This window comes from Perca fluviatilis, chromosome 11, assembly GCF_010015445.1.
Source record: "Perca fluviatilis chromosome 11, GENO_Pfluv_1.0, whole genome shotgun sequence".
Classification (NCBI taxonomy): domain Eukaryota; kingdom Metazoa; phylum Chordata; class Actinopteri; order Perciformes; family Percidae; genus Perca; species Perca fluviatilis.
Genome location: NC_053122.1, coordinates 2,200,379 through 2,221,891, shown reverse-complemented (window position 1 = coordinate 2,221,891; position 21,513 = coordinate 2,200,379). Strand labels below are relative to the sequence as shown.

At 41.6% G+C, this 21,513-nt stretch overlaps 1 gene segment (V, D, J or C); it reads right to left on the bottom strand.

Moving 5' to 3' along the window:
• LOC120567899 lies at positions 1–444 on the bottom strand (the record flags this gene model as incomplete). The annotated part of the segment is given in 2 exon segments: positions 1–308; positions 399–444. Coding segments are annotated over 2 exon segments (354 nt in total), but the record flags the coding sequence as incomplete, so codon positions are not given.
• Between the last annotated feature and the right edge of the window lie 21,069 nt (positions 445–21,513).

Genomic DNA, 21,513 nt, shown 5'->3' with positions numbered 1-21,513 from the left:
GAGACTGTGTTGGTAGTACACAGCAGAGTCAGACAGCTGAAGCTTCTGGATCTTCAGAGGAACTGATCTTAACTTGGAATTGTGTGTAGATGAAAATCTCTCCTTGAACTCGTCTGGTGTGTTCCCTTCATTCCCTTGAAAGCGGCTCAGAATGAATTTGGGGCTGTTGTTTCCATCCTGTTTGTACCAGAAGAGATAATCATTAGTTGCACTGCTGTTATATTGACAGCCAAGTGTTACTGCCTCTCCTTCAGTAGCAGTCACATCTCCTTCTGGTTGCAGCACGTTGTCTTTTTGTGCTCTGCATTCTGTAAAACAGCAACAAACAGAATCAGTGTGCTGTTAAAGAATCATATCAATGTTGGATTGATATCAAAGAAACAGAGTTGTGTTCATACCAAGGCTCATAGCAGCCAGCAACACTGAGATGACCAGAGGCTTCATATCTGCAGTGTGGAGTAACTTTGAGCTACAGCAAGTATAAAGAAGGCTGTGATCTCTCTGTTTAGTCTTCATCAACACTAAGTTGGTGGATTAGAAGGAGGAACCTGATCTCAGCCCTGGGTTATTCCCCCTACTGACTACTTTACACCTAACACATGTTGTGCCTTTCTCCTTTCTTAGTGTAACTTGTGTTGTATGTAGTCATCATTGAAAATTTCAGGTGAGATGTTCCTTATTTGTTCCTCAATTTATAAGGGTTGTAATTGTCATAAATCTGCTACCAAATTGTTCTGCAGCAATCCTTTAACGGCCATTATAAAACTCCATAACTGAGAAACAGAAGGGGAGAAATTTGATTGTATTCTGAATTGGTGACACTAGTCTTAAAACTGAGGTGATTGTATAGATATGTGCTGCCAGATTGAAGATTTGTGTGAAGCATTCATGTTTTGCAAAAAATACACTTAAAGGTACTCTAAGCGATATTGGGTGGCGTCACTTCTTGTTGACGTTCGAAGTATTTTCAAAGTAAACAAGACTAGCTCGCCCCTCCCTCCTCCTCCTCACCCCGTCCCCTACCCCTCCCTTCCGTGCTTCCACGCATTAACCCCCCAACCCAACCCGACCCCCAAATCCTTCTTGTCGGTTATTGGCTGGAACGCTGGAACACTGTTTGTTATGTGTGATGGTGCAGTTTGGCACAGATTGTTTTTGTTGGAGTTTGTGGAGCCTGGGCTGTCTACAGAGACTGCGTTTGTTTTTACAGCATGTTCAGGGGACAGGGAGCTCACAGATAGTGGATGTTTGCTGCATGTGACAAAAAATGTAGCCTAAAAAACGCGTGACATCGCTTGGAGCACCTTTAATACCTTCATTAAATTCCTTTAAAGTCTTCACTACATATATTGCATGAATTTGAACAGACAGGATGTAAACTGAATCTTGACAGGTTGGTGGAGCATGTGCTAACTGCCAGGTGACATTTTACTATCTTTCGGTCCTCTGCTGCCATGAGAGGTCAAAATCACTTTTTTGCGAAGCTTCTGTTTCTATTTAACTCTTAAGTTGGTAGATATTTTACTTTTTAAAATTTGAAACTACTGTGTTCTTCTGTTAATTATGATGTTATGGAATATAAATTACCAGTGATTTCAGTTTTATTAGTGCTTCAGTGTCTATTTGGGATGCAGATCAACATGTTGAAGAATGGAAAGAGCTCATTGTGTCACATTAGCTACAAGAAACATGCTTCCATTCTTGACTGGCCCAGCCAGAGCACTGACCTAAACCCAATTGAGCATCTCTGGAGAGACCTGAAACTGGCTGTCCACCAACGTTCACCATCCAACCTGACAGAACTGGAGAGGATCTGCAAGGAAGAATGGCAGAGGATCCCCAAATCCAGGTGTGAAAAACTTGTTTCATCATTCCCAAGAAGACTCATGGCTGTACTAGCTCAAAAGGGTGCTTCTACTCAATACTGAGCAAAGGGTCTGAATACTTATGACCATGTGATATTTCAGTTTTTCTTTTTTAATAAATTTGCAAAAATTTCTACATTTCTGTTTTTTTCTGTCAAGATGGGGTGCTGAGTGTACATTAATGAGAAATAAAATGGACTTTTTGATTTTGGCAAATGAATGTAATGAAACAAAGAGTGAAAAATGTAAAGGGGTCTGAATACTTTCCAAACCCACTGTAAGTCTTAGAAAACTACATTTCTGTCATATTTGCTGAAACTGACCCTATGTTCCAGTAGAACTACATTAATTATGTAAAATAAAAAAACAGCTCCTCTGGCACCTCCTACAGCCTGTAGTGCGATTGGTAAAATTCCACCGCTCCCGGTTGATTTTCTCCAATCAGGGCCACAGGGGGTGGGGTCTATCTGCCTGTCAGTCACTGCTCAGGCACGTACACGCATATATAGCGTTCTCCCCTCCCCCCTCCCCGCACTCGAGCTGCAGAAAGGTTTCCTAAAACTCTGTGAATAATGGAGAGGCTTTTCAGAGGTGGCGTGAGCTGCGGGATTTTAAAGATCTGAAGAACGATGCAGATGTAGCCACATTTCCTCTCAACAGGTAACATAATTACCATGAATGATTTATCTTTCACTTGGTTATTAGTAGTCAAAAGTCCACAAAGCTACGTTGGTGAGGATGATAGTAACGTTAGCACAGTGGTCGGTCTGATATGATGCTGAAATGGCTAACGCTAGCCTGCTAGTTAGCATCGTTTTACTGTTGGTGAGTAAAGTTAACGTTGTGTTGGTGTTTAGTTATCAAACATGTTGTCTGACATGCCGGCAGTTCTGTCAAACTCCGTTGTGTGGACGGGGCTTAGGAGACGGTTTGGGCTGCAGCAGAAAGGGGGGAGGGACTGAGAAGTTGTCGATGTTCAAATTTGTTAGCAAAGTCCTGGGGCCTCATGTATAAAAGACTGCGCAGCTTTCATACCAGAAGATGGCGTTCGGCCAAAACTTGAAAAGTACCTACGCACAGAAATATTCACATGTATAAAACTGATCGTACGCCAGGTCCTGCACACCTTTCCTTTATACATCACAATCCACGTGAAATTGAGCGCACATGAATGAGTGACTGACCCCGCCTTGCCTCCTCCCATAAATGAATATGGAAATTACTATAAATGCGCCCCCGACGTCATTCTTTGTCCAATCACAACGGATTATCCCGCTGCAGACGAAAAAAAAAAAAAACTTCACTGACTGAGGTTGTGGTGATGTTCGCGGAGGTGGAGGCGATAAAAAAATGTTCCGTTTGGAGGTTTGTCATCTTGGATAAGAAATAAAATAAAATGCCCAGAATGGCAAATGGCGACCGGGCGGTGAATGCACCGAACCATGGCAGAATAATAAAAAAATAAAGTTTAATGTCGAAGTGGAAAGCAAGAGAATAGTGGCAGCGCCACACCACTTACAGAACAACATACATCTCAGTGTCAGTCCAAATTACACCAAATAAGCAGTTTGAACTCACTGATGTAATACCATTTATTTTATTTATTAAGTGTTAGTAGCTCAGTGAAACTGAGTCCAGCGCCAGGGAGACCTGACTCAGAGGAGGAGATGTTAGTGAGGCCAGCGTCTCCACGGCAGGTGACAGTGCGCACAGATCCGCTGTGCCACGCATGGATGAAATAATGAAATAGGACTACAGTAACAGAAATATGTGCAGAATTAAGACAGTCAAGACGGCCCATTGTTTGGTGGACCGGGTACACCTTGTTCACTTTATAGCCTACAAATCATCCACGGGATTAATGACGCATCACATGAGATAGTCCCCCCGACACAGCGTTTGTTCCTGGGGAGATGGATCGTGCGTCCCGCCTCCTGTGCGCCATGGATGTCTGAGCCTCAGCAACTAAAGACTCACAGACACTACTGCATTTTCTGAAGATATTTCATCTATGGGGAAATACAGAGGATGACTGAAAGTATTTTCTAAGTGGATTTATCAATCATTTTCTGTCCTCGTGTTTAACAGAGATTATATAACCTGCGAATTAAACAGTTGTGTGAAAGATGTGAAACATTGTCCACATAAATGATCAAACATTTATGGAGTATCAGCGGATGTATATTTTTTTTTCATAGACAACGCTACAGACGTATGCCAGTAACTGTAGTGGAAACTTTATTTAGAAAGTTAGCATTAGAATTCACCACGTTACAGAGCCAGAAAAGACTTTGCGGACGGCCCGCACATTCTCACGACTGCTCAACAGTTTGCATGGCGTCCCGCACATTCTCACGTCAAGTAAATTTTTTATACATCACAAAGTGTCCGTGAAAACCAGCGTACGCAAGCTTTTCGTGCATATGCAACGTTTATACATGAGGCCCCTGGATCTTCACAATCTTACCTACTGCAGCTTTAATGTGAAATGCTGTTTGAATTTCCAAGATAGAAACGCATTCCTGCCCTGGCTCTGTTATGCCGTTTCCGGCTCCATCTCTCTATCAGTGATCACGCAAATAGCAAATTTTAAAATTTTTATATCGGGGCTTCTGAGGAATGCATGGAGTTGCCTTAATTTATTTAGAGAGTGAATAAACTCATGAAACAAATAAGTATCGTCATGTAATCCATTGATTTCAACAACGTAACTAATTGTGTTCTAAATACATACTATTTAAATTGTAACTGTAACGGAATAGAGTTACTCATAATTTGTATTCTGAATACGTAACATGTATTCCGTTACTCCATAACACTGTTAATAACCCATGAAATAAAATAAGCCCCAATTCCCACCTGTGTAAAACATTGAACATTAAAGTCCCATTCCACCCAATCAAATACCTTCTCTGCATCTAGGGATAACAGTTCAGGCGTGTCTGTCTAAAACTTGGAATTTATGTCAAAGAGCCAACAAGTGTTGGAAAAGGAATGTCAAGCTTCCATGAATCCAGTTTTGATCGGGTAACACAAGGAAAAGAGGACCTTCTCAAGGCGCTTGGCTATACATGTATTGAGAATTTTGCAGCACTTGTGCTGTGCCCATTGAAAACAGGCTGATTTCTTGGCCTGTGGTGTTGCTGCTTGTAGAATTTATCAAAACCAAAGTGTACCCCAAAATGACTTACAGAAGGACCCTGAACCACTTAATGTGCAACTCCACTGTATAGCCTACTATCTATTGACTTAGTGTAGGTAGTGATGTTACCCATGAACCTCCTGCTTCGAGGCATGTATCAAAGAAATGAACCAATTGGAATGAAGCTTTGTATTGGAGCTTGATTCGTTTGGAGATAGTCACGTGACCAGTGACATCCGAAGCTTCATTTCACACACAACCACGTGACTGCTTCGAAGTTGAATTCAAAGCTTTAAAAATAGTGCGACACAGGGCGCATATTTGTGGGTTGTTGCAGTAGGAGAATCAGGAGAGTTAGTGAATATAGAGAGATTATTATAGCGATTATTATAGTGAGTAGCCTAGAGAGTTCATAGAAAGTTTATAGCGAGTAGAGAGTTTATTGCAGGTAAGAAAAGAAATAGGCTCAGCCCTGGAACAGTGGGAAAAATTCTGTTTCTGAATAAAAATGACATTTAATGTCTATGACAAATATTTGTCACCAAGCACAATAATTACCCCTGACCTGTCCGCGAGCACTGTTATTGTCCATAAGCACCATCACTGTCCCAAAGGATGTCCTTGCCACTGTCAAAGCACTGCCCCAATCAATTGACTCAAATAATTTCTATAAACCCCCACACTGGCAGTAGACTACGTGTCAGACTGTTAGATTGCTCATATAGCCTACACTTTCTGCACTGCCTATCTCACCTATTTGGCTGAGGTGACAATGTTGCTCTAGGCTACATACTCAATATAATCACAGAAACGTGTGTACAATGTGCAATGTGTTCTACATTAATTTCCCTCCAAAATTGATGTATTTTTTTACAAACACAAGAAACGTTCACAACCAAATTCCTAACTTTATAGTTTTAATTTGTGGATAAGGCAATGAAATTTTCATTGATGCAAGGTCACAAATATTATTTATTTATCCATGAATTCATACACAAAATGTACTCATCTTACACTAAGACATTCATGCCTAATATCTGTGAAACTGTTTTATTTTTGTCGTGATCTAATATTTACAATTAACAAACAATACACTCGGACATAAGAACGCGTCCCAGGAGCATCTGTGAAACAGTTTGTGACACAGTGCTATTCTTCCATTCACCCCTACATGTCCTCATAGAGTCCTGAAGCTTCGAGTATTGAACCCAGAGCACCCACTGAGCACCCACGTGTGCCAGACTGCCAGTAGTCAATGGCACAGATTTGTTATTAAAAAAAGCAAAGCTAATGATGCAAGTTCATCAACGACATCCACCACCAGTGCAGAGAGTTCTTAATTTCCCACGAAGGCGACCGCGGTTGATACCCCAGAATCAGTTACTGTGCGCTAGATACAGAGCACCGCGAGTGGCCGGTCGTGGTGCTCGTTAGGTCAGCGGTAGTTGTGGTCAGTTAAACTTCTCATCTCCAATCTTATCTGTATTTCTGAGAAGTGGCACTGTCCTGAGTTGAAACTTTATGGCATAATTATTGAGTTAATAGTGTGTTTGTGTCGGCCGCTGTCCGTTTCCTAAGGTTCTGAAATGCAAACATTCTTTGACAACTTTTTTTTTTAAAGGGCATGCGCCCGTGAGCACCCACGGAGGAAAACATAAATCGGCGCCTATGGAAGAAGACATTGTGCTTCTATATTTACCTGACAGAGAACATTGCAGAATCAGAATGTAATCACAAAATAACACAATTAAAATGTGGAGTAATCAGAAATTAGCGTCATGGACTCATGGCAGTGTGCTACCCACCCTGCCCTGAGAGCCCTGAGTTCTGTTGGTTGATGATCTGTGATCATCAACCAACAGAACCGGAGTGTGTGTGTGTGTGTGTGTGCGTGCGTGCGTGCACGTATGCGTGCGTGCCTGTGCGCACAGAGAGAGAGAGACAGATGTCTCTTGTCAGATCATTAAGAAATTTAACATTTCAGCAGAGGTGTTTATTTCCATACAGGTTTAGTGGCGTGACGGTTAACGGTGAAGTAGGGGATTTGATTTTCAGTATGTTGGTGACTTAATTAACCCGACCCAGGGTGAGTCAGATGAAATCTGATGTAGGCTATCTGTCTGGTTCAGCTCTGAGATTGTCTTGAGCTCTGAGATTGTCTTGCATTGCACAGTGCTCTGAAGGAATGATCTCTGAGATTAGGCTACATTATGTTCTGCCAGCTCATAGCAATTTAATACAATAGCAGGAAAAGAGTCAGAGGCACAGCCCGGTCTCACGGCAGTACGTGAAATGGTCACGTGTTTTCAATCTATTGATTCGTGTTCACAGGGACGTTTTTGTCATTTAATTTGTGGTGGCCAGGACGAAATGTAAAGTAATGTATTTAAATGGGAAGCATATGTCGTGGTCACAGAACGTCTATGTTAGCGATTAGTATGAAAAGCCAAAAATCTGCGTAAGGAGGTTGGTTGGGGTGGTGGATGGGTCAAACAATTCAGGGCTTTCACGGCAGAGGCCGGGATCGCCGTTTTGTTTCCCCGTTAACCATCCCGTTATTGTCACGTGTTCCCTGCGGCCGTCTCCAGCGTGTGTTTCCTGGCATTTGAGGCGTCCTTTCCCCGTTGTTTTTCTCCTAAACCCAACCTCCACCATCCCATTACTGTCGCGCGTCATCCGCGGCCGTCTCCCGGCGTGTGAGGTAACCTTCCCCCCCAAATACGGACAAGCATACCGATACGTCTTGCTTTATAAGATAGATAGCCTGCCTATAAGTGACATCACGCTCTGTCTGCACTTGTTGTAGCTGGTTGTGCTTTGCATGTGTGGGGTTTGGGAATTGTTGTTTGTTTATCCAAAGTCAAAGAGAGTCCATAGTAGTGCTACTTTGCACACATTGTTGCTGCCAAAGCTGCGCTGCTCTCTCTCTCTCTCTCTCTCTCTCTCTCTCTCTCTCTCTCTCTCTCTCTCTGCTCACTGCTCACTGAGGGGGGAGGGGCCAACGGCTAGAGTGGCAAAAGCCAATGTGTGCTTCTTTTACCTATATATTTAACTATATCTTTTGCATTTCTAATCCAAACAACGTCAAACTTGGCAATGCACTTACTCGTGCCCATCGCAAGACACCTGTCAAGTTTGAAATCCATCTGACTAACGGTTCAAGAGATATGTGCTTAACACCCGGACAGACAGACAGACAAACCAACCCGGTCTCACTCGAAAGCGTACAAATTACACGGGTTTACAGCCGTGCAATGTGTACGCCAAAGTGAAATTCTTCGTGCATTACATACGCGGAGCGCTCCAATTGAAGTAAGGGAGACCGGTGCGTTTTATATGCACGCAGCTCGCGTCACCACGTTGCGTGTTATCGCGAGAACAGCATCACACACAAAAACATAAATATGGTTGGGTTTAGAAAAATAATGCAGGGAAAGGCTTTAGTAACACAAGAAAGTCACAAAAACACACTAATAATTGGGTTGGGTTTAGGGAAGAAACATTGGGGAAGGCTTAACAAAAAAACACAACAAAGTTGCAAAAACGCGCCACATACAGTGCCTTGCGAAAGTATTCGGCCCCCTTGAACGTTTCGACCTTTTGCCACATTTCAGGCCTCAAACATAAAGATATAAAACTGTATTTTTTTGTGAAGAATCAACAACAAGTGGGTCCCAATTATGAAGTGGAACGAAATTCATTGGCTATTTCAAACTTTTTTAACAAATAAAAAACTGAAAAAGTGGGCGTGTGCAAAATTATTCAGCCCCCTTTACTTTTAGTGCAGCAAACTCTCTCCAGAAGTTCAGTGAGGATCTCTGAATGATCCAATGTTGACCTAAATGACTAATGATGATAAACAGAATCCACCTGTGTGTAATCAAGTCTCCGTATAAATGCACCTGCTCTGTGATAGTCTCAGAGGTCCGTGTAAAGCGCAGAGAGCATCATGAAGAACAAGGAACACACCAGGCAGGTCCGAGATACTGTTGTGGAGAAGTTTAAAGCCGGATTTGGATACAAAAAGATTTCCCAAGCTTTAAACATCCCAAGGAGCACTGTGCAAGCGATAATATTGAAATGGAAGGAGTATCAGACCACTACAAATCTACGAAGACCCGGCCGTTCCTCTAAACTTTCAGCTCATACAATGAGAAGACTGATCAGAGATGCAGCCAAGAGGCCCATGATCACTCTGGATGAACTGCAGAGATCTACAGCTGAGGTGGGAGACTCTGTCCATAGGACAACAATCAGTCGTATACTGCACAAATCTGGCCTTTATGGAAGAGTGGCAAGAAGAAAGCCATTTCTTAAAGATATCCATAAAAAGTGTCGTTTAAAGTTTGCCAAAAGCCACCTGGGAGACACACCAAACATGTGGAAGAAGGTGCTGTGGTCAGATGAAACCAAAATCGAACTTTTTGGCAACAATGCAAAACGTTATGTTTGGCGTAAAAGCAACACAGCTCATCACCCTGAACACACCATCCCCACTGTCAAACATGGTGGTGGCAGCATCATGGTTTGGGCCTGCTTTTCTTCAGCAGGGACAGGGAAGATGGTTAAAATTGATGGGAAGATGGATGAAGCCAAATACAGGACCATTCTGGAAGAAAACCTGATGGAGTCTGCAAAAGACCTGAGACTGGGACGGAGATTTGTCTTCCAACAAGACAATGATCCAAAACATAAAGCAAAATCTACAATGGAATGGTTCACAAATAAACATATCCAGGTGTTAGAATGGCCAAGTCAAAGTCCAGACCTGAATCCAATCGAGAATCTGTGGAAAGAACTGAAAACTGCTGTTCACAAACGCTCTCCATCCAACCTCACTGAGCTCGAGCTGTTTTGCAAGGAGGAATGGGCAAAAATGTCAGTCTCGATGTGCAAAACTGATAGAGACATACCCCAAGCGACTTACAGCTGTAATCGCAGCAAAAGGTGGCGCTACAAAGTATTAACTTAAGGGGGGCGAAATAATTTTGCACGCCCAATATTTCAGTTTTTTATTTGTTTAAAAGGTTTGAAATATCCAATAAATTTCGTTCCACTTCATGATTGTGTCCCACTTGTTGTTGATTCTTCACAAAAAATTACAGTTTTATATCTTTATGTTTGAGGCCTGAAATGTGGCAAAAGGTCGAAAAGTTCAAGGGGGCCGAATACTTTCGCAAGGCACTGTAAACACGCTGATAAACGGCCTAACAACAAAAAAAAAACACATGCTGAAAATCACCAAACACAGGACACAAACCCGGGTCTCCTGGGTGAAAGTCCTGTGTTTTACCCATCCACCACTCCAACCAAACTCATTATGCAGTCCCACATCCCTTTATACTATAACCGCAGTGGTTTCCATTACTGTAATTGGAGCGCTCCGCGTAGCTACTGTACGCACAATTCCACTTTAGCGTACACATTGCACATATTTCACAGGTGTAAACCCGTGTTATTTGTACGCTTCTCAGTGAGAGTGGGCTGGACAAACAGACGTTCCTGAAATTATAGATAGATAGATAGATAGATAGTAGATAGATAGATGTAACTTTTTTTGCACTTTTCAGAATGTTTCTTAGTTATGAAGTGACCGTTTAGTATCTTTTGGTCTTCTGCAGCCATGGGAGATAAAATTAAAATATGGTGGAGTTATTGGGGAAGCTCATGGTGTCTTATACAGTTGGTTTGTCATTGATGTGGATTTGCTGCTCATGTAAGTCCTCCCACAGTGTTCCATTAGCAGCTGTAACCACAGGGACTCTGATAAAACTGGAATAATCAGAATCCATCTGATATGAAGCTGTGGTTTGAATACCACTTCCCTCCTCTTTGAAGAGTAGTCAGATATCTGTGTTCAGGTTTTTGTACAGCCTCTTCTACACTTTGTATCACTGTGTTTCTAGAGCACAGTAGTACAGACCTGTGTCTGCCAGGGTTAGTCTATTTATGGTCAGTTCCGTTGTTTCCCCTGTTGTGTTGGATTCATATCGATTATTTGGGATATATTCACTTGTGTACTCTCTTGCTCCTTTCCAGAGTATAAACTGAAGTGCCTGAAGGTCTGAATGATGTCTGTACCAGTAAAGTGCAAGCCTGTTATACGTTGTTTCATAGTCACATCTGAGTGTAACAGATTCTCCTTCTATTTTACTGACTTCATCTCCAACAGGAGAGATTTTGTCTCCAGCTATTATTCCTGAAAAAAAGTAGAGAAAATTAAGCTATTATACTAACACTGTTCATGAGAGGAGAAGACAGTGGAAAATATCAACTGTACATTGTTACTCTGGACAAAACAGTTCAACTGTTCAGAGATTTCTGTTCTGAACTGCATTTTATATAAATCTTTAGAAAATAATAAAACTATGATGCTATTTGTATCTTACCAAAGAAAAGAGCAGCAAGAATAATCCACAGCCAATGTTCCATCTCTACAACAAGGTTTAAATCAACAGGAGAAACTAGCTGATGTTCAACATTCAGTCTGAGAATTGTTCTCTTCACAGCAGCACTTATTATTGACTGAAAGGTTGAACACAGTGCAGAAGTAGTGCACCGCCTACTTGATAATGTCGCGTGGAGGTACAAGGTTCAGTACAACAGTGTAAAAAAAAGTCTTCCAGCAGCTTGTCAGTGTGTCAGCTTGTGTTTTTGTACAGAGACTGTGGGTTTCCTGTCACTGTGGGCCTCACAGCACAGTAGTACAGAGCAGAGTCTGTCACTGCAGCAGAGGAGATCTGCAGATCCATTTTGGTTTTATCCTCACTCACTGAAACAGACAGTCCAGAGTTTGTTTCATTTTGCGATCCCAAATGAAAGATGAGGAACTCTGGTGGTCTTCCTGGATATTGTCGATACCAGAAGAAATAATCATTGTTATCAGCTTGTTTGGAGTATCTATAGGACAGAGTAACAGAGCTGCCTTCTAAACTGTTCTCTTCTTTCTCTATTGGAGAGAGTTCTTCACAGCTGATACCTAAATGAAGAGACAGCTATGTTATTTCATGTGGTAAAAGACTTAAACAATTATTCACAATCAGATGATATTAGGATTACATTTTTAAGCTGCATAGTATAACATAATGTACCTGTGAGGATTGAGATAAACATCAGAGAAAACAAACAATGCTGCAGTGACAGCATGTTGAATAAAGGTAATGTTGATGGTTTGTGTATTGATCTCTGTTGAATATAGAAGTTCCTCTCTCTTCTATAGTTCAGTAACAGCTCAGCTCCTCCCTGAGTCTCTCCGTCTCCTCGTAGCTCTGGATTTTCACTTCTCTCAGTTACACTTCTAATGTAAATTGATTCTAGACTACACCATGAAAAATGTATAGTTTAGCAGTGTGTGACTCCCTCTGGTGGATGTTGTTGAGTATTGTGTTGTCTTTGCACCAACGGTTTTTGTACAGAGTTTTGGTGTTTCCTGTCACTGTGGGCTTCACAGCACAGTAGTACACAGCAGAGTCAGACAGCTTAGCTGAGATGATCTCCAGTTTAACACGTTTCTTTGACTTGTCAATGTGAGCTGAGAAATCAGAACGAGGTGGATGAAATGATCCTCCCTCTGTGATGAAGAGCAGGAACTCTGGACTGGATCTCTGGTATTGTCGGTACCACTGGATATTGTTGATAACACCCTCATATGTACAGGTAAGATTGATGTTTCTACCCTCTGCAACATGTTCTTCAGTAGTTTCTGGCTTTATGCTGTTCATGGAACCCAGAGCTGCAAAATGATTATTATTCACGTCAGTTATCATTAACTTACACAGATAAACCTCTAGTTATGAAATAACTGGTTAATACAGCAGGTTATATGAGACTTTGATCTCTGTTCTGACACTCACCTATAAAGGGAGAGAAAAGTAAAAACAGGTAAAGCAACATGTCTTTGGAGTTGTTAAATCCAAACAGACAGCAGATGAGCAATGTTCTTCCACTGCAGTAGAATGAGAAACTAAACAGCCTCTCTGATGTGCAGCCCTTCTTCTCAACATCAAGCTGATTGTGCTTTTAGTTCCTCAAACATTTCTGCTCTGGAGACAGGAATAATCTCATTGGTTGAGTTAAACATCAGTAGGCGGGGCCAGAGAATAACCTTTTCCTGAACGGTGAAAAGATAAAACAGAAGTGAAGAGAAAGAAGACATTTGGTGAATGTTTCTGATGTTGGTGGGGTTGTTGTGTGATTATCTTAAAGTCTAACATTGTGTGACTCCCTCTGGTGGACGTTGTGGAGTATTGTGTTGTCTTTGCTCCAGAGGTTTTTGTACAGAGTTTTGGTGTTTCCTGTCACTGTGGGCTGCACAGCACAGTAGTACACAGCAGAGTCAGACAGCTTAGCTGAGGAGATGTTCATATGGATTTGTTTGTCCTCCACTTTAATCTTCAGTCCAGAGATTACAATATTTCCTTCTTTTCCTAAAGCAGAGTGGGAGATGATGAACTCTGGTGGTTTTCCTGGATATTTTCGGTACCAGAAGAAATAATCACCAGATGACAATTCCAAGTATGTGTAGGACAGAGTAACAGAGCTGCCTTCTAAACTGTTCTCTTCTTTCTGGACTGGAGTGAGTTCTTCAAAACTGACACCTAAAGGAGGAGACAACTGTTATTAGTTTACACTGCAAAATACATAATAAATAACTCACATTTAGATGTTATTGCAATTTAACTTTTTCAAGCTGCATAATCTAATATACCTGTTAGAATGTAAATAAATAGTAGAGAAAACACACAATGCTGCAGTGACAGCATGTTGAGTGAAGGTAATGTTGATGGTTTGTGTATTGATCTCTGTTGAATATAGAAGTTCCTCTCTCTTCTATAGTTCAGTAACAGCTCAGCTCCTCCCTGAGTCTCTCCAGCTTGTTGGTGCTCTGTATTTTCACTACTCTTAGTTACACTTCCTCCTTGTTAACAGACTAGTGGCAGCATTTTGTAAAGTTTTTTTTTATGGGAAAGAAATTACAGTATAACTTGAGTCAGCTGGTATTCATAGAAAAGCTCAACATCAAATATTTTACTTTAACTTTGAGCGGTATTCCTAACCAACAGTTTAGCAGATTTTGATTACACATCAATCTCTCACTCTATCCTATTCTATTCTTACCTATAGGGCTCTACACGGCCAGGCCCCTGATTATCTTGCCAACATAATTCACTTACACACCCTTTGAGGCTATGGCACCCAGACTCTGGAGTGCTCGGCCAACCAGCATTAGGTTTGTTGATCAAGTGGACCGTTTTAAGGGTTAGGTGGAGACTCACTTGTTTAGACTAGCTTTTGGGTAGCCTTATTATTACTATGTCTTTTATTTATTGAGAATTGTATCTGTATGTATTACTATTTTTTGTATCGTCTATACACATTGTAAAGGACTTTGTGACCCTGTCTGTGAAAAGCGCTTTATAAATAAATTTTACTTACTCAAATTTTACACATATTTCACAAAAAGTTTAGGGGCAAGAAAAATCTCAGTTCTCGACTCATTCAATTATATAAAGGTCTGGAACAGCAGCACTTAACTTGTAATAAACCATCTGACATTACTGGCGAATACAGTAATTACGGTTAGGGACCGTTCGGTATTTATGGAATGGACCACCGGAGGAAAATAAAGGAAGGGTCATGTCTTTTTATTCTTTGTTGAGGGCAGGGTCATACAAAATGTTTTAGTCCAGAGGGGGGGTCACCCAACTTTTGTATTCATAGAAACAGCTAAATTTCAAAGTGGATTGTTGGTACATACTTTTCCAAATAGCTCTTAGTCTCGGCCCTCCTTTGCTACCAGATGGGTCTGACCCATGAGTGTGCTGTGGGGCAGGGGGAGCACTGCTGAAACGGGTAATTGCATTGTTTAAAAAATGAGTGGAATAATTATGTCTGGCATGACCAGATATTTCATAAATATCTTAAAGGGGTGATAGAATGATTATATAGGTTATTTCACAGTGTTCCTTAAGGTCTCCTAATAGGGTATGTAACATTCGTTGGGCGAAAAATGTCTCGGTTGATATTTTATGGGTCCTCATGCATCCCTGTGTTTTGGCCCTATTTGGAATGACAGCTTTTCTTCCAAATATGGTATGCTCATGAATATTCAGATGAGCTGCGCGCTGATTGGTTGAGCGAACCACATACACACACATACAGACACGGGGCTACACAAAGACAGGTAGCCACGCACACACACACACACACACACACACACACACACACACACCGCTACACAGACACGGAGTTACACACACATGCCCAGACATGCCCGTCGCGAGCCGTGGCTGCAGCGCACCTAACTCCGGCTTTCCACCAGATCACGTAGAATAGAACCACAAAACCAACAACAGTTAGTTTCCATCCAGAGGAGTAGAGGGGAAACTACTCTGCTGTGTTTTCAAGGTGTAGTGCAGGGAAATATGATCCGCTGTGAGCACGGTGTATTTTATTTTGAAAATTAACCGGATGTTTATTTTGTTTCTGTGCTCGACTTCCTGTACCGCACTATCTGCCGTGTGCTGAATTGCTGCAGAGCTCTCCGGCGTCCGGCAGGGCTGGACTGGCCATCGGGCATACCGGGCATTTTCCGGTGGGCCGACACACTTTTGGGCCGAATCGCCGATATAAATTTTTTGGCCGGGCCGGCCCATAAAGAACTCACAGCGGCCCATTGGTTAATTTTCTTTATTGGCACTGGCCTGACCCAATCAAATCCAGCGCCGGTTCTAGCCCTTTGGTTGCCCTAGGCGAGATTGAGTTTGGCGCCCCGTCCCCCCAGTCTCACATTGCCAGATGTCCACAGTGCTGTGTCAGTGATAGAGTAGCAATGTATGTTCATTTTAGTTTCTAGCTTCAATGTAAGTTAGATGGCACCAACATCTGGTCTAATCATAACTGGTCTGGCAACCCAGAGGCCAGGGGCTTGTTTCCAGATTTGTGTGCATGGTGACCTATGATGGGGAGGTCTGGGGGGTCCTCCCCCTGAACATTTTGAGCATTAAATACTTCATTTCCTGCATTCTGGTGAATATGTATGCACTTTTTTTTTTTTTTTTTACCTTTTTCTGAATCAGTTATGCTGGAAATATCTTTATCTAAAGGGAAACATAGATTACAATCCAAATATAAAAACATAATGGAATATTTTGCAGTAATGCTCTCAGGCATTCTGTATTGCTTTTAACTATTTATTTTCCTTTGGATCGATGTTTCTAATTATATCGGAGTCACATGTAGCCTAGGCATCATTTACTCTTCCCACTTTTGCTTTTTTTGTTGAGGAAGTAACCTCCTTAAATGTGCATATTAAAATTATTCACCTGAATGATACATGAATTCATTTTAATGAATCAATAAACCCCTGGACGGTAATATTTCAGATGTGTTTGAGCAAGATTTCTGCTCATGTTCAAAACTTTATGCACATTCAAAATACAGTATATCTCATCTGTGTTCTCTGAGGTTTGGAGGAGTCTTGATATTGTGAGAAAAATAAAGTGATAATACAATAGGCTATTACAAGAATAAAGTCACTATATTTCAGAAAATAATCCACCTGCACCATAGTCTGCTGTGCATTACGTGATTGCTCTGTTGATACGGTAGATCTCAGACCTCCTGCCAGACACAGAGCCCCGCTTGGGACGCTGGTCTCTGAATGAGACAGTTTAGGGAAGTGGCTGTAGGCTACGCTGCTCTACATCGGAGGTGGAAACACAAAACTACGCAGAAATAGGGACACATCTGCCGCAGCATGCCCACAGCAGAGCGTCCATTATAACCTGAAGCTGCCATGTGTTTGGGGCTGTAGTTGCTGCTTCAACATCAGCATTACCTGAAGCCGAGGAGGAGGAGAAGTGGCTGGCTATAGAAGCAGAAACAACATCATGATAGGGAAGAAGCTGAGGAGAAGAGTGACGATGACAGGGCCATGGGAGCGAGTGAGGAAAAGATGGAAGAAGAGAGTAGATGACGATGTGGTAAGGAGTAGGCAAATTAACAGGGACCCTCAGGAAGGGAGGGAGGCTATGTGTGTGTGTGTGTGTGTGACATCATAACGACAAAAAGCAGTTTGGCTGTAACATTAAAGTTAGTGGCTGTCAGGTAAGCTAACTGCTTAAGCTTACATTGAAAATGCTAGCGGTTAGCCTGTTGGGTAGCTGAAAAGTCTGTGTGATCTATAAAATCAGTGGTGATACAAGCATCAGTGTTCCTTGAAATGCTTAAAGGAACACGCGGAATTATTGGGACTTTATCTTATTCACCGTAACCCCCAGAGTTAGACTAGTCCATACATACCCTTCTCATCTCCGTGCGTGCTGTAACACTGTCTGACGGCTCCAGCATTAGCTTAGCCTAGCACAGATCCTGCAGGTAACTGGTTCCAACTAGCCTACTGCTCCCAATAAGTGACAAAAGTGACAAAATAACACCAGCATGTTCCTATTTCCATGTTGTGATTTGTAGAGTCACAGCATGTACAAAAAACAAGGTAACATGAGACACAGCCATCTTCTAACCGTAAACAAACCGGGAACTATATTCTCAGACAGCTTGCATATCACTCCGCCCAAGTACTATATTCTTCCGCCTGAGAATATAGTTCCCGGTTTGTTTACGCGCTGTGACTCTACAAATCACAACATGTAAACAGGAACATGTTGGTGTTATTTTGTCACTTACTCGGAGCAGCAGGATTACTGGAACCATTCACCTGCATGTTCTCTGATGGGCTGATGCCGCTGGAGCCGTCAGACAGCCTTACAGCACGGAGATGAGAAGGGTATGTATGGACTTGTCTAACTCTGGGGGTTACGGTGAATAAGCTAAATTCCCAATAAGTCCGCGTGTTCCTTTAATAAGCTTCTCTTGTAGACCTATTGGTGCTCATTTCCAGGGCATATACTACTCTCAGCTTTATTGTAACTTTTGGGAAGGGTTATGGTTATGGTTATAGTATTTAGCAGAACCTTATGTCCAAAGCAACAAAATATGAATCTTACAATAGTTAAAATTTAATTTAAAGTTACTAAGCCAATATTAAAGGGGTGATAGAATGATTATATAGAGTATTTCACACTGTTCCTTATGGTCTCCTAATTGGATATGTAACATTTGTTGGGCTGAAAATGGCCTTTTATTGGCCCTTATGCATCCCTGTGTTTTGGCTCTATTTGTAACAAGAGCTTTTCTTCCAAAATATGGTATGCTCGTGAATATTTAGATGAACTGCGCGCTGATTGGTTGAGCGAATTGCCATAGGCAGACCTTAGAGATGCGCGCTGATTGGTTGAGCGAATCCCACACACATTAGAGAAGCGACAGAATCTCATCTTCCAGACACTGCAATGTTTCGTTACCAAATCCACTTCTGAGACGTTTTTATGTGAGAAATCAACTATATAAAGCTCAAATATGGGCCGTTTTACGAAAATTGATGGCTAATCGCAAATATGGTAAGACTGTGTGTCGGACTTCAGCGGCGGTGCTGCTGCCTCGCCGCATGGCCTGCCTTCCTCCACAGACCCCGGCCTGCTGTGAGCTCCGTTAGGCTGGCAGCCCTGACAGAGCTCCAGGACCTGCAGCTCCTCTCTTCCTGCTAGCTAAATGGCCCGTTGTGTGAGAGTGAGAGCGCGGGCAGAGAGCTTGTTACACCAGCAATCTCTTACCACATGTTACACACAATGTCACGCCACTTAGCTATACAACATCTAAATGTCTTATAAAGCTTACAACGGTGTCCGATTTCAAGTTAATATTTGTGAAGTTTAGCTAGGTGTTTCATTAGCTGCGACTGTCCCTTCAATCCTATCTATGTGTAGCTACAAATCACGGCTAGTTAGCTTCATTTTTGGTCGTAATTCGAGTATATTTACAGTTTGAATTTCGTCACGCCACTTATACAAGATCTCCCTAAAGGTCTTGTAAAGCTAACAACAGTGTCCAATTTCAAGTTAATGAATTTTTGTGAACAGTGGGGGTTTCCTTAGCTATGACTGTCCCTTCAATCCTAGCTAGCTATGTGTAGCTAGCTACAAATCACGGATAGTTAGCTTCATTTTTGGCGTAATTTCTGTATATTTACAGTTTGAATTTCATCATGCCACTTATAGAAGATCTCCCTAAAGGTCTTATAACTGACCTAGCTAGATTCAGAAGACTACCTGATCTCAGGTCAGTTGTGTAGCCTATGTAAATGTTGGAGCGTGACTGTTCTCTTAAGGTTCCGGATTTTGAGATGCTTGCGTAAGCAACTCAGCTTTGTTGGGATTCGCCCGTTTTCAGCGGCAGTTTCAAAATATGAGATTTTCATAGCAAAGGGGTGTCAGTGGGACTTTGAGCTTCTATGTATGTCCTATTTACCCACCAAACTGTCGTTATTCAACTATGACAGGGTAAAATCGGTTTTGCATTCTATCACCCCTTTAAGCAAAATACTAATAATAACAATAATGGCCAAACAATATCAAAAAATCAATAATAAAAAATATAGTGAATATAAAAATCATAACTCTAAGAATTAATTAATTATTAAGTGTAAGATCAACAGTTAAGTCTTGAGATCCCTCTTGAAGGATCCAAAACGATCACATGAACGCAGAACCCTAGGCAACTCTGAACTCTGAACAACTCTGCACTTCCCTGAGCATTCCCTATGTCGACAACTTCAACTTGTTCTGGGAGATGCCCAACCTGCTGAAGCGTGATGGTCTCCACCCAAACCGACACGGAGCCAGGATGCTATCTGACAACATAACGACCACACTGAAAGGCAAGTATTGACATTATGTTGAAAATATCACAGACTCATGTCCCCCAGGCATTGATCCTGATAGCACTATACAAGTGGATGAATCTGAAAATGTTTTCTGCAGGATAACATGTAGTACTGGTATTATTCCAGTAACGTGTAGTACTAGTACTATTCCAGTAACATGTAGTACTAGTACTATTCCTATTATAATCAACAACAGACCACACAAAGTGGTGAATAGAGGGGCAATACTTAACAACCTAATTGGAATTAAAACTACCATTGCAATGATAGAAAAGGATAGGAAAATTAAATGTGGATTACTAAATATCAGATCTATGTCTTCTAAAGCAGTACTAGTAAATGAATTGATATCTGATAATCAAATTGATCTATTCTGTATTACTGAAACGTGGCTGGGCCATGAAGAATATGTTAGTCTAAATGAAGCGACTCCTCCCAGTCATATTAATACTCAAATTCCTAGAGGCTCGCGGCGAGAGGAGTTGCAGCCATATTTGATTCAAGCCTGTTAATTAACCCTAAACCCAAACTGAATTATAACTCTTTTGAAGCCTTGTTCTTAATCTTCAACATCCAACACGGAAATCAGAACAGCCAATTATATTTGTTGTTGTCTACCGAGCTCCAGGTCCGTATTCTGAATTTTTATCTGAATTCTCAGGTTTTATCATGTGTAGTCCTTAAATCAGACAAAGTACTTTGTAGGTAGATTTTAATATCCATGTGGACGTTGACAGCAATAGCCTTACTACTGCTTTCAACTCATTACTGGATTCAATCGGTTTCAGTCAGAGTGTGCACAAGGCGACGCACTGTTTTAACCACACCCTCGACCTTGTGCTGGCATATGGTATTGAAATTGAGGATTTAATAATATTTCCGCAGAATTTGGTATTATCAGATCATTTTTTAATTACTTTTGAATTCTTGCTACCTGACCATACTAAACTAGATAATAGCTTCTACACTAGATGCCTATCTGACAGTGCTATAGCGAAATTTAAGGAAGATATTACAACAGCATTTGACTCTATGTCATGCCTTAACATAACAGAGGACCTGTATGTTAACCTCAGTCCCTCTCAAATTGATACATTTGTAGACGGTGCTACGACTTGCCTACGGACGACCTTAGACTCTGTCGCTCCTCTCAAAAAGAAGACGATAAAGCAAAGGAAACTAGACCCTTGGTATAACTCTCAAACTCGCAAATTAAAACAAATCTCGCGAAACCTCGAAAGTAAGTGGCGCTCCACCAAAGTGGAAGAATCACGTTTGGATTGGCAAGAAAGTCTCAAAACCTATAGGAAGGCCCTAAGAAAGGCCAGATCAGACTATTACTCATCACTAATAGAAGAAAATAAGAACAACCCAAGGTTTCTTTTCAGCACTATAGCCAGGCTGACAGATAGTCACAACTCTACTGAGCCATCTATTCCTCTAGCACTGAGTAGTGATGACTTCATGAGCTTCTTTAATGATAAAATTATAACAATTAGAGACAAAATTAATCACCTTTTGCCCTCAACTTCTAACAGTTCATCTTTAAATACAGGACCGCTAGAACAAATGACTAGTCCCGACATATACTTAGACTGCTTTTATCCTATAGACCTTCAACAATTAGTGTTAAAGATATCCTCAGCTAAGCCATCTACCTGTGGACCCCCTTGCCGCGAGCCCCAACCAAAGGGTGCCCGTGCGGTAAAGACTTCACTACTAGA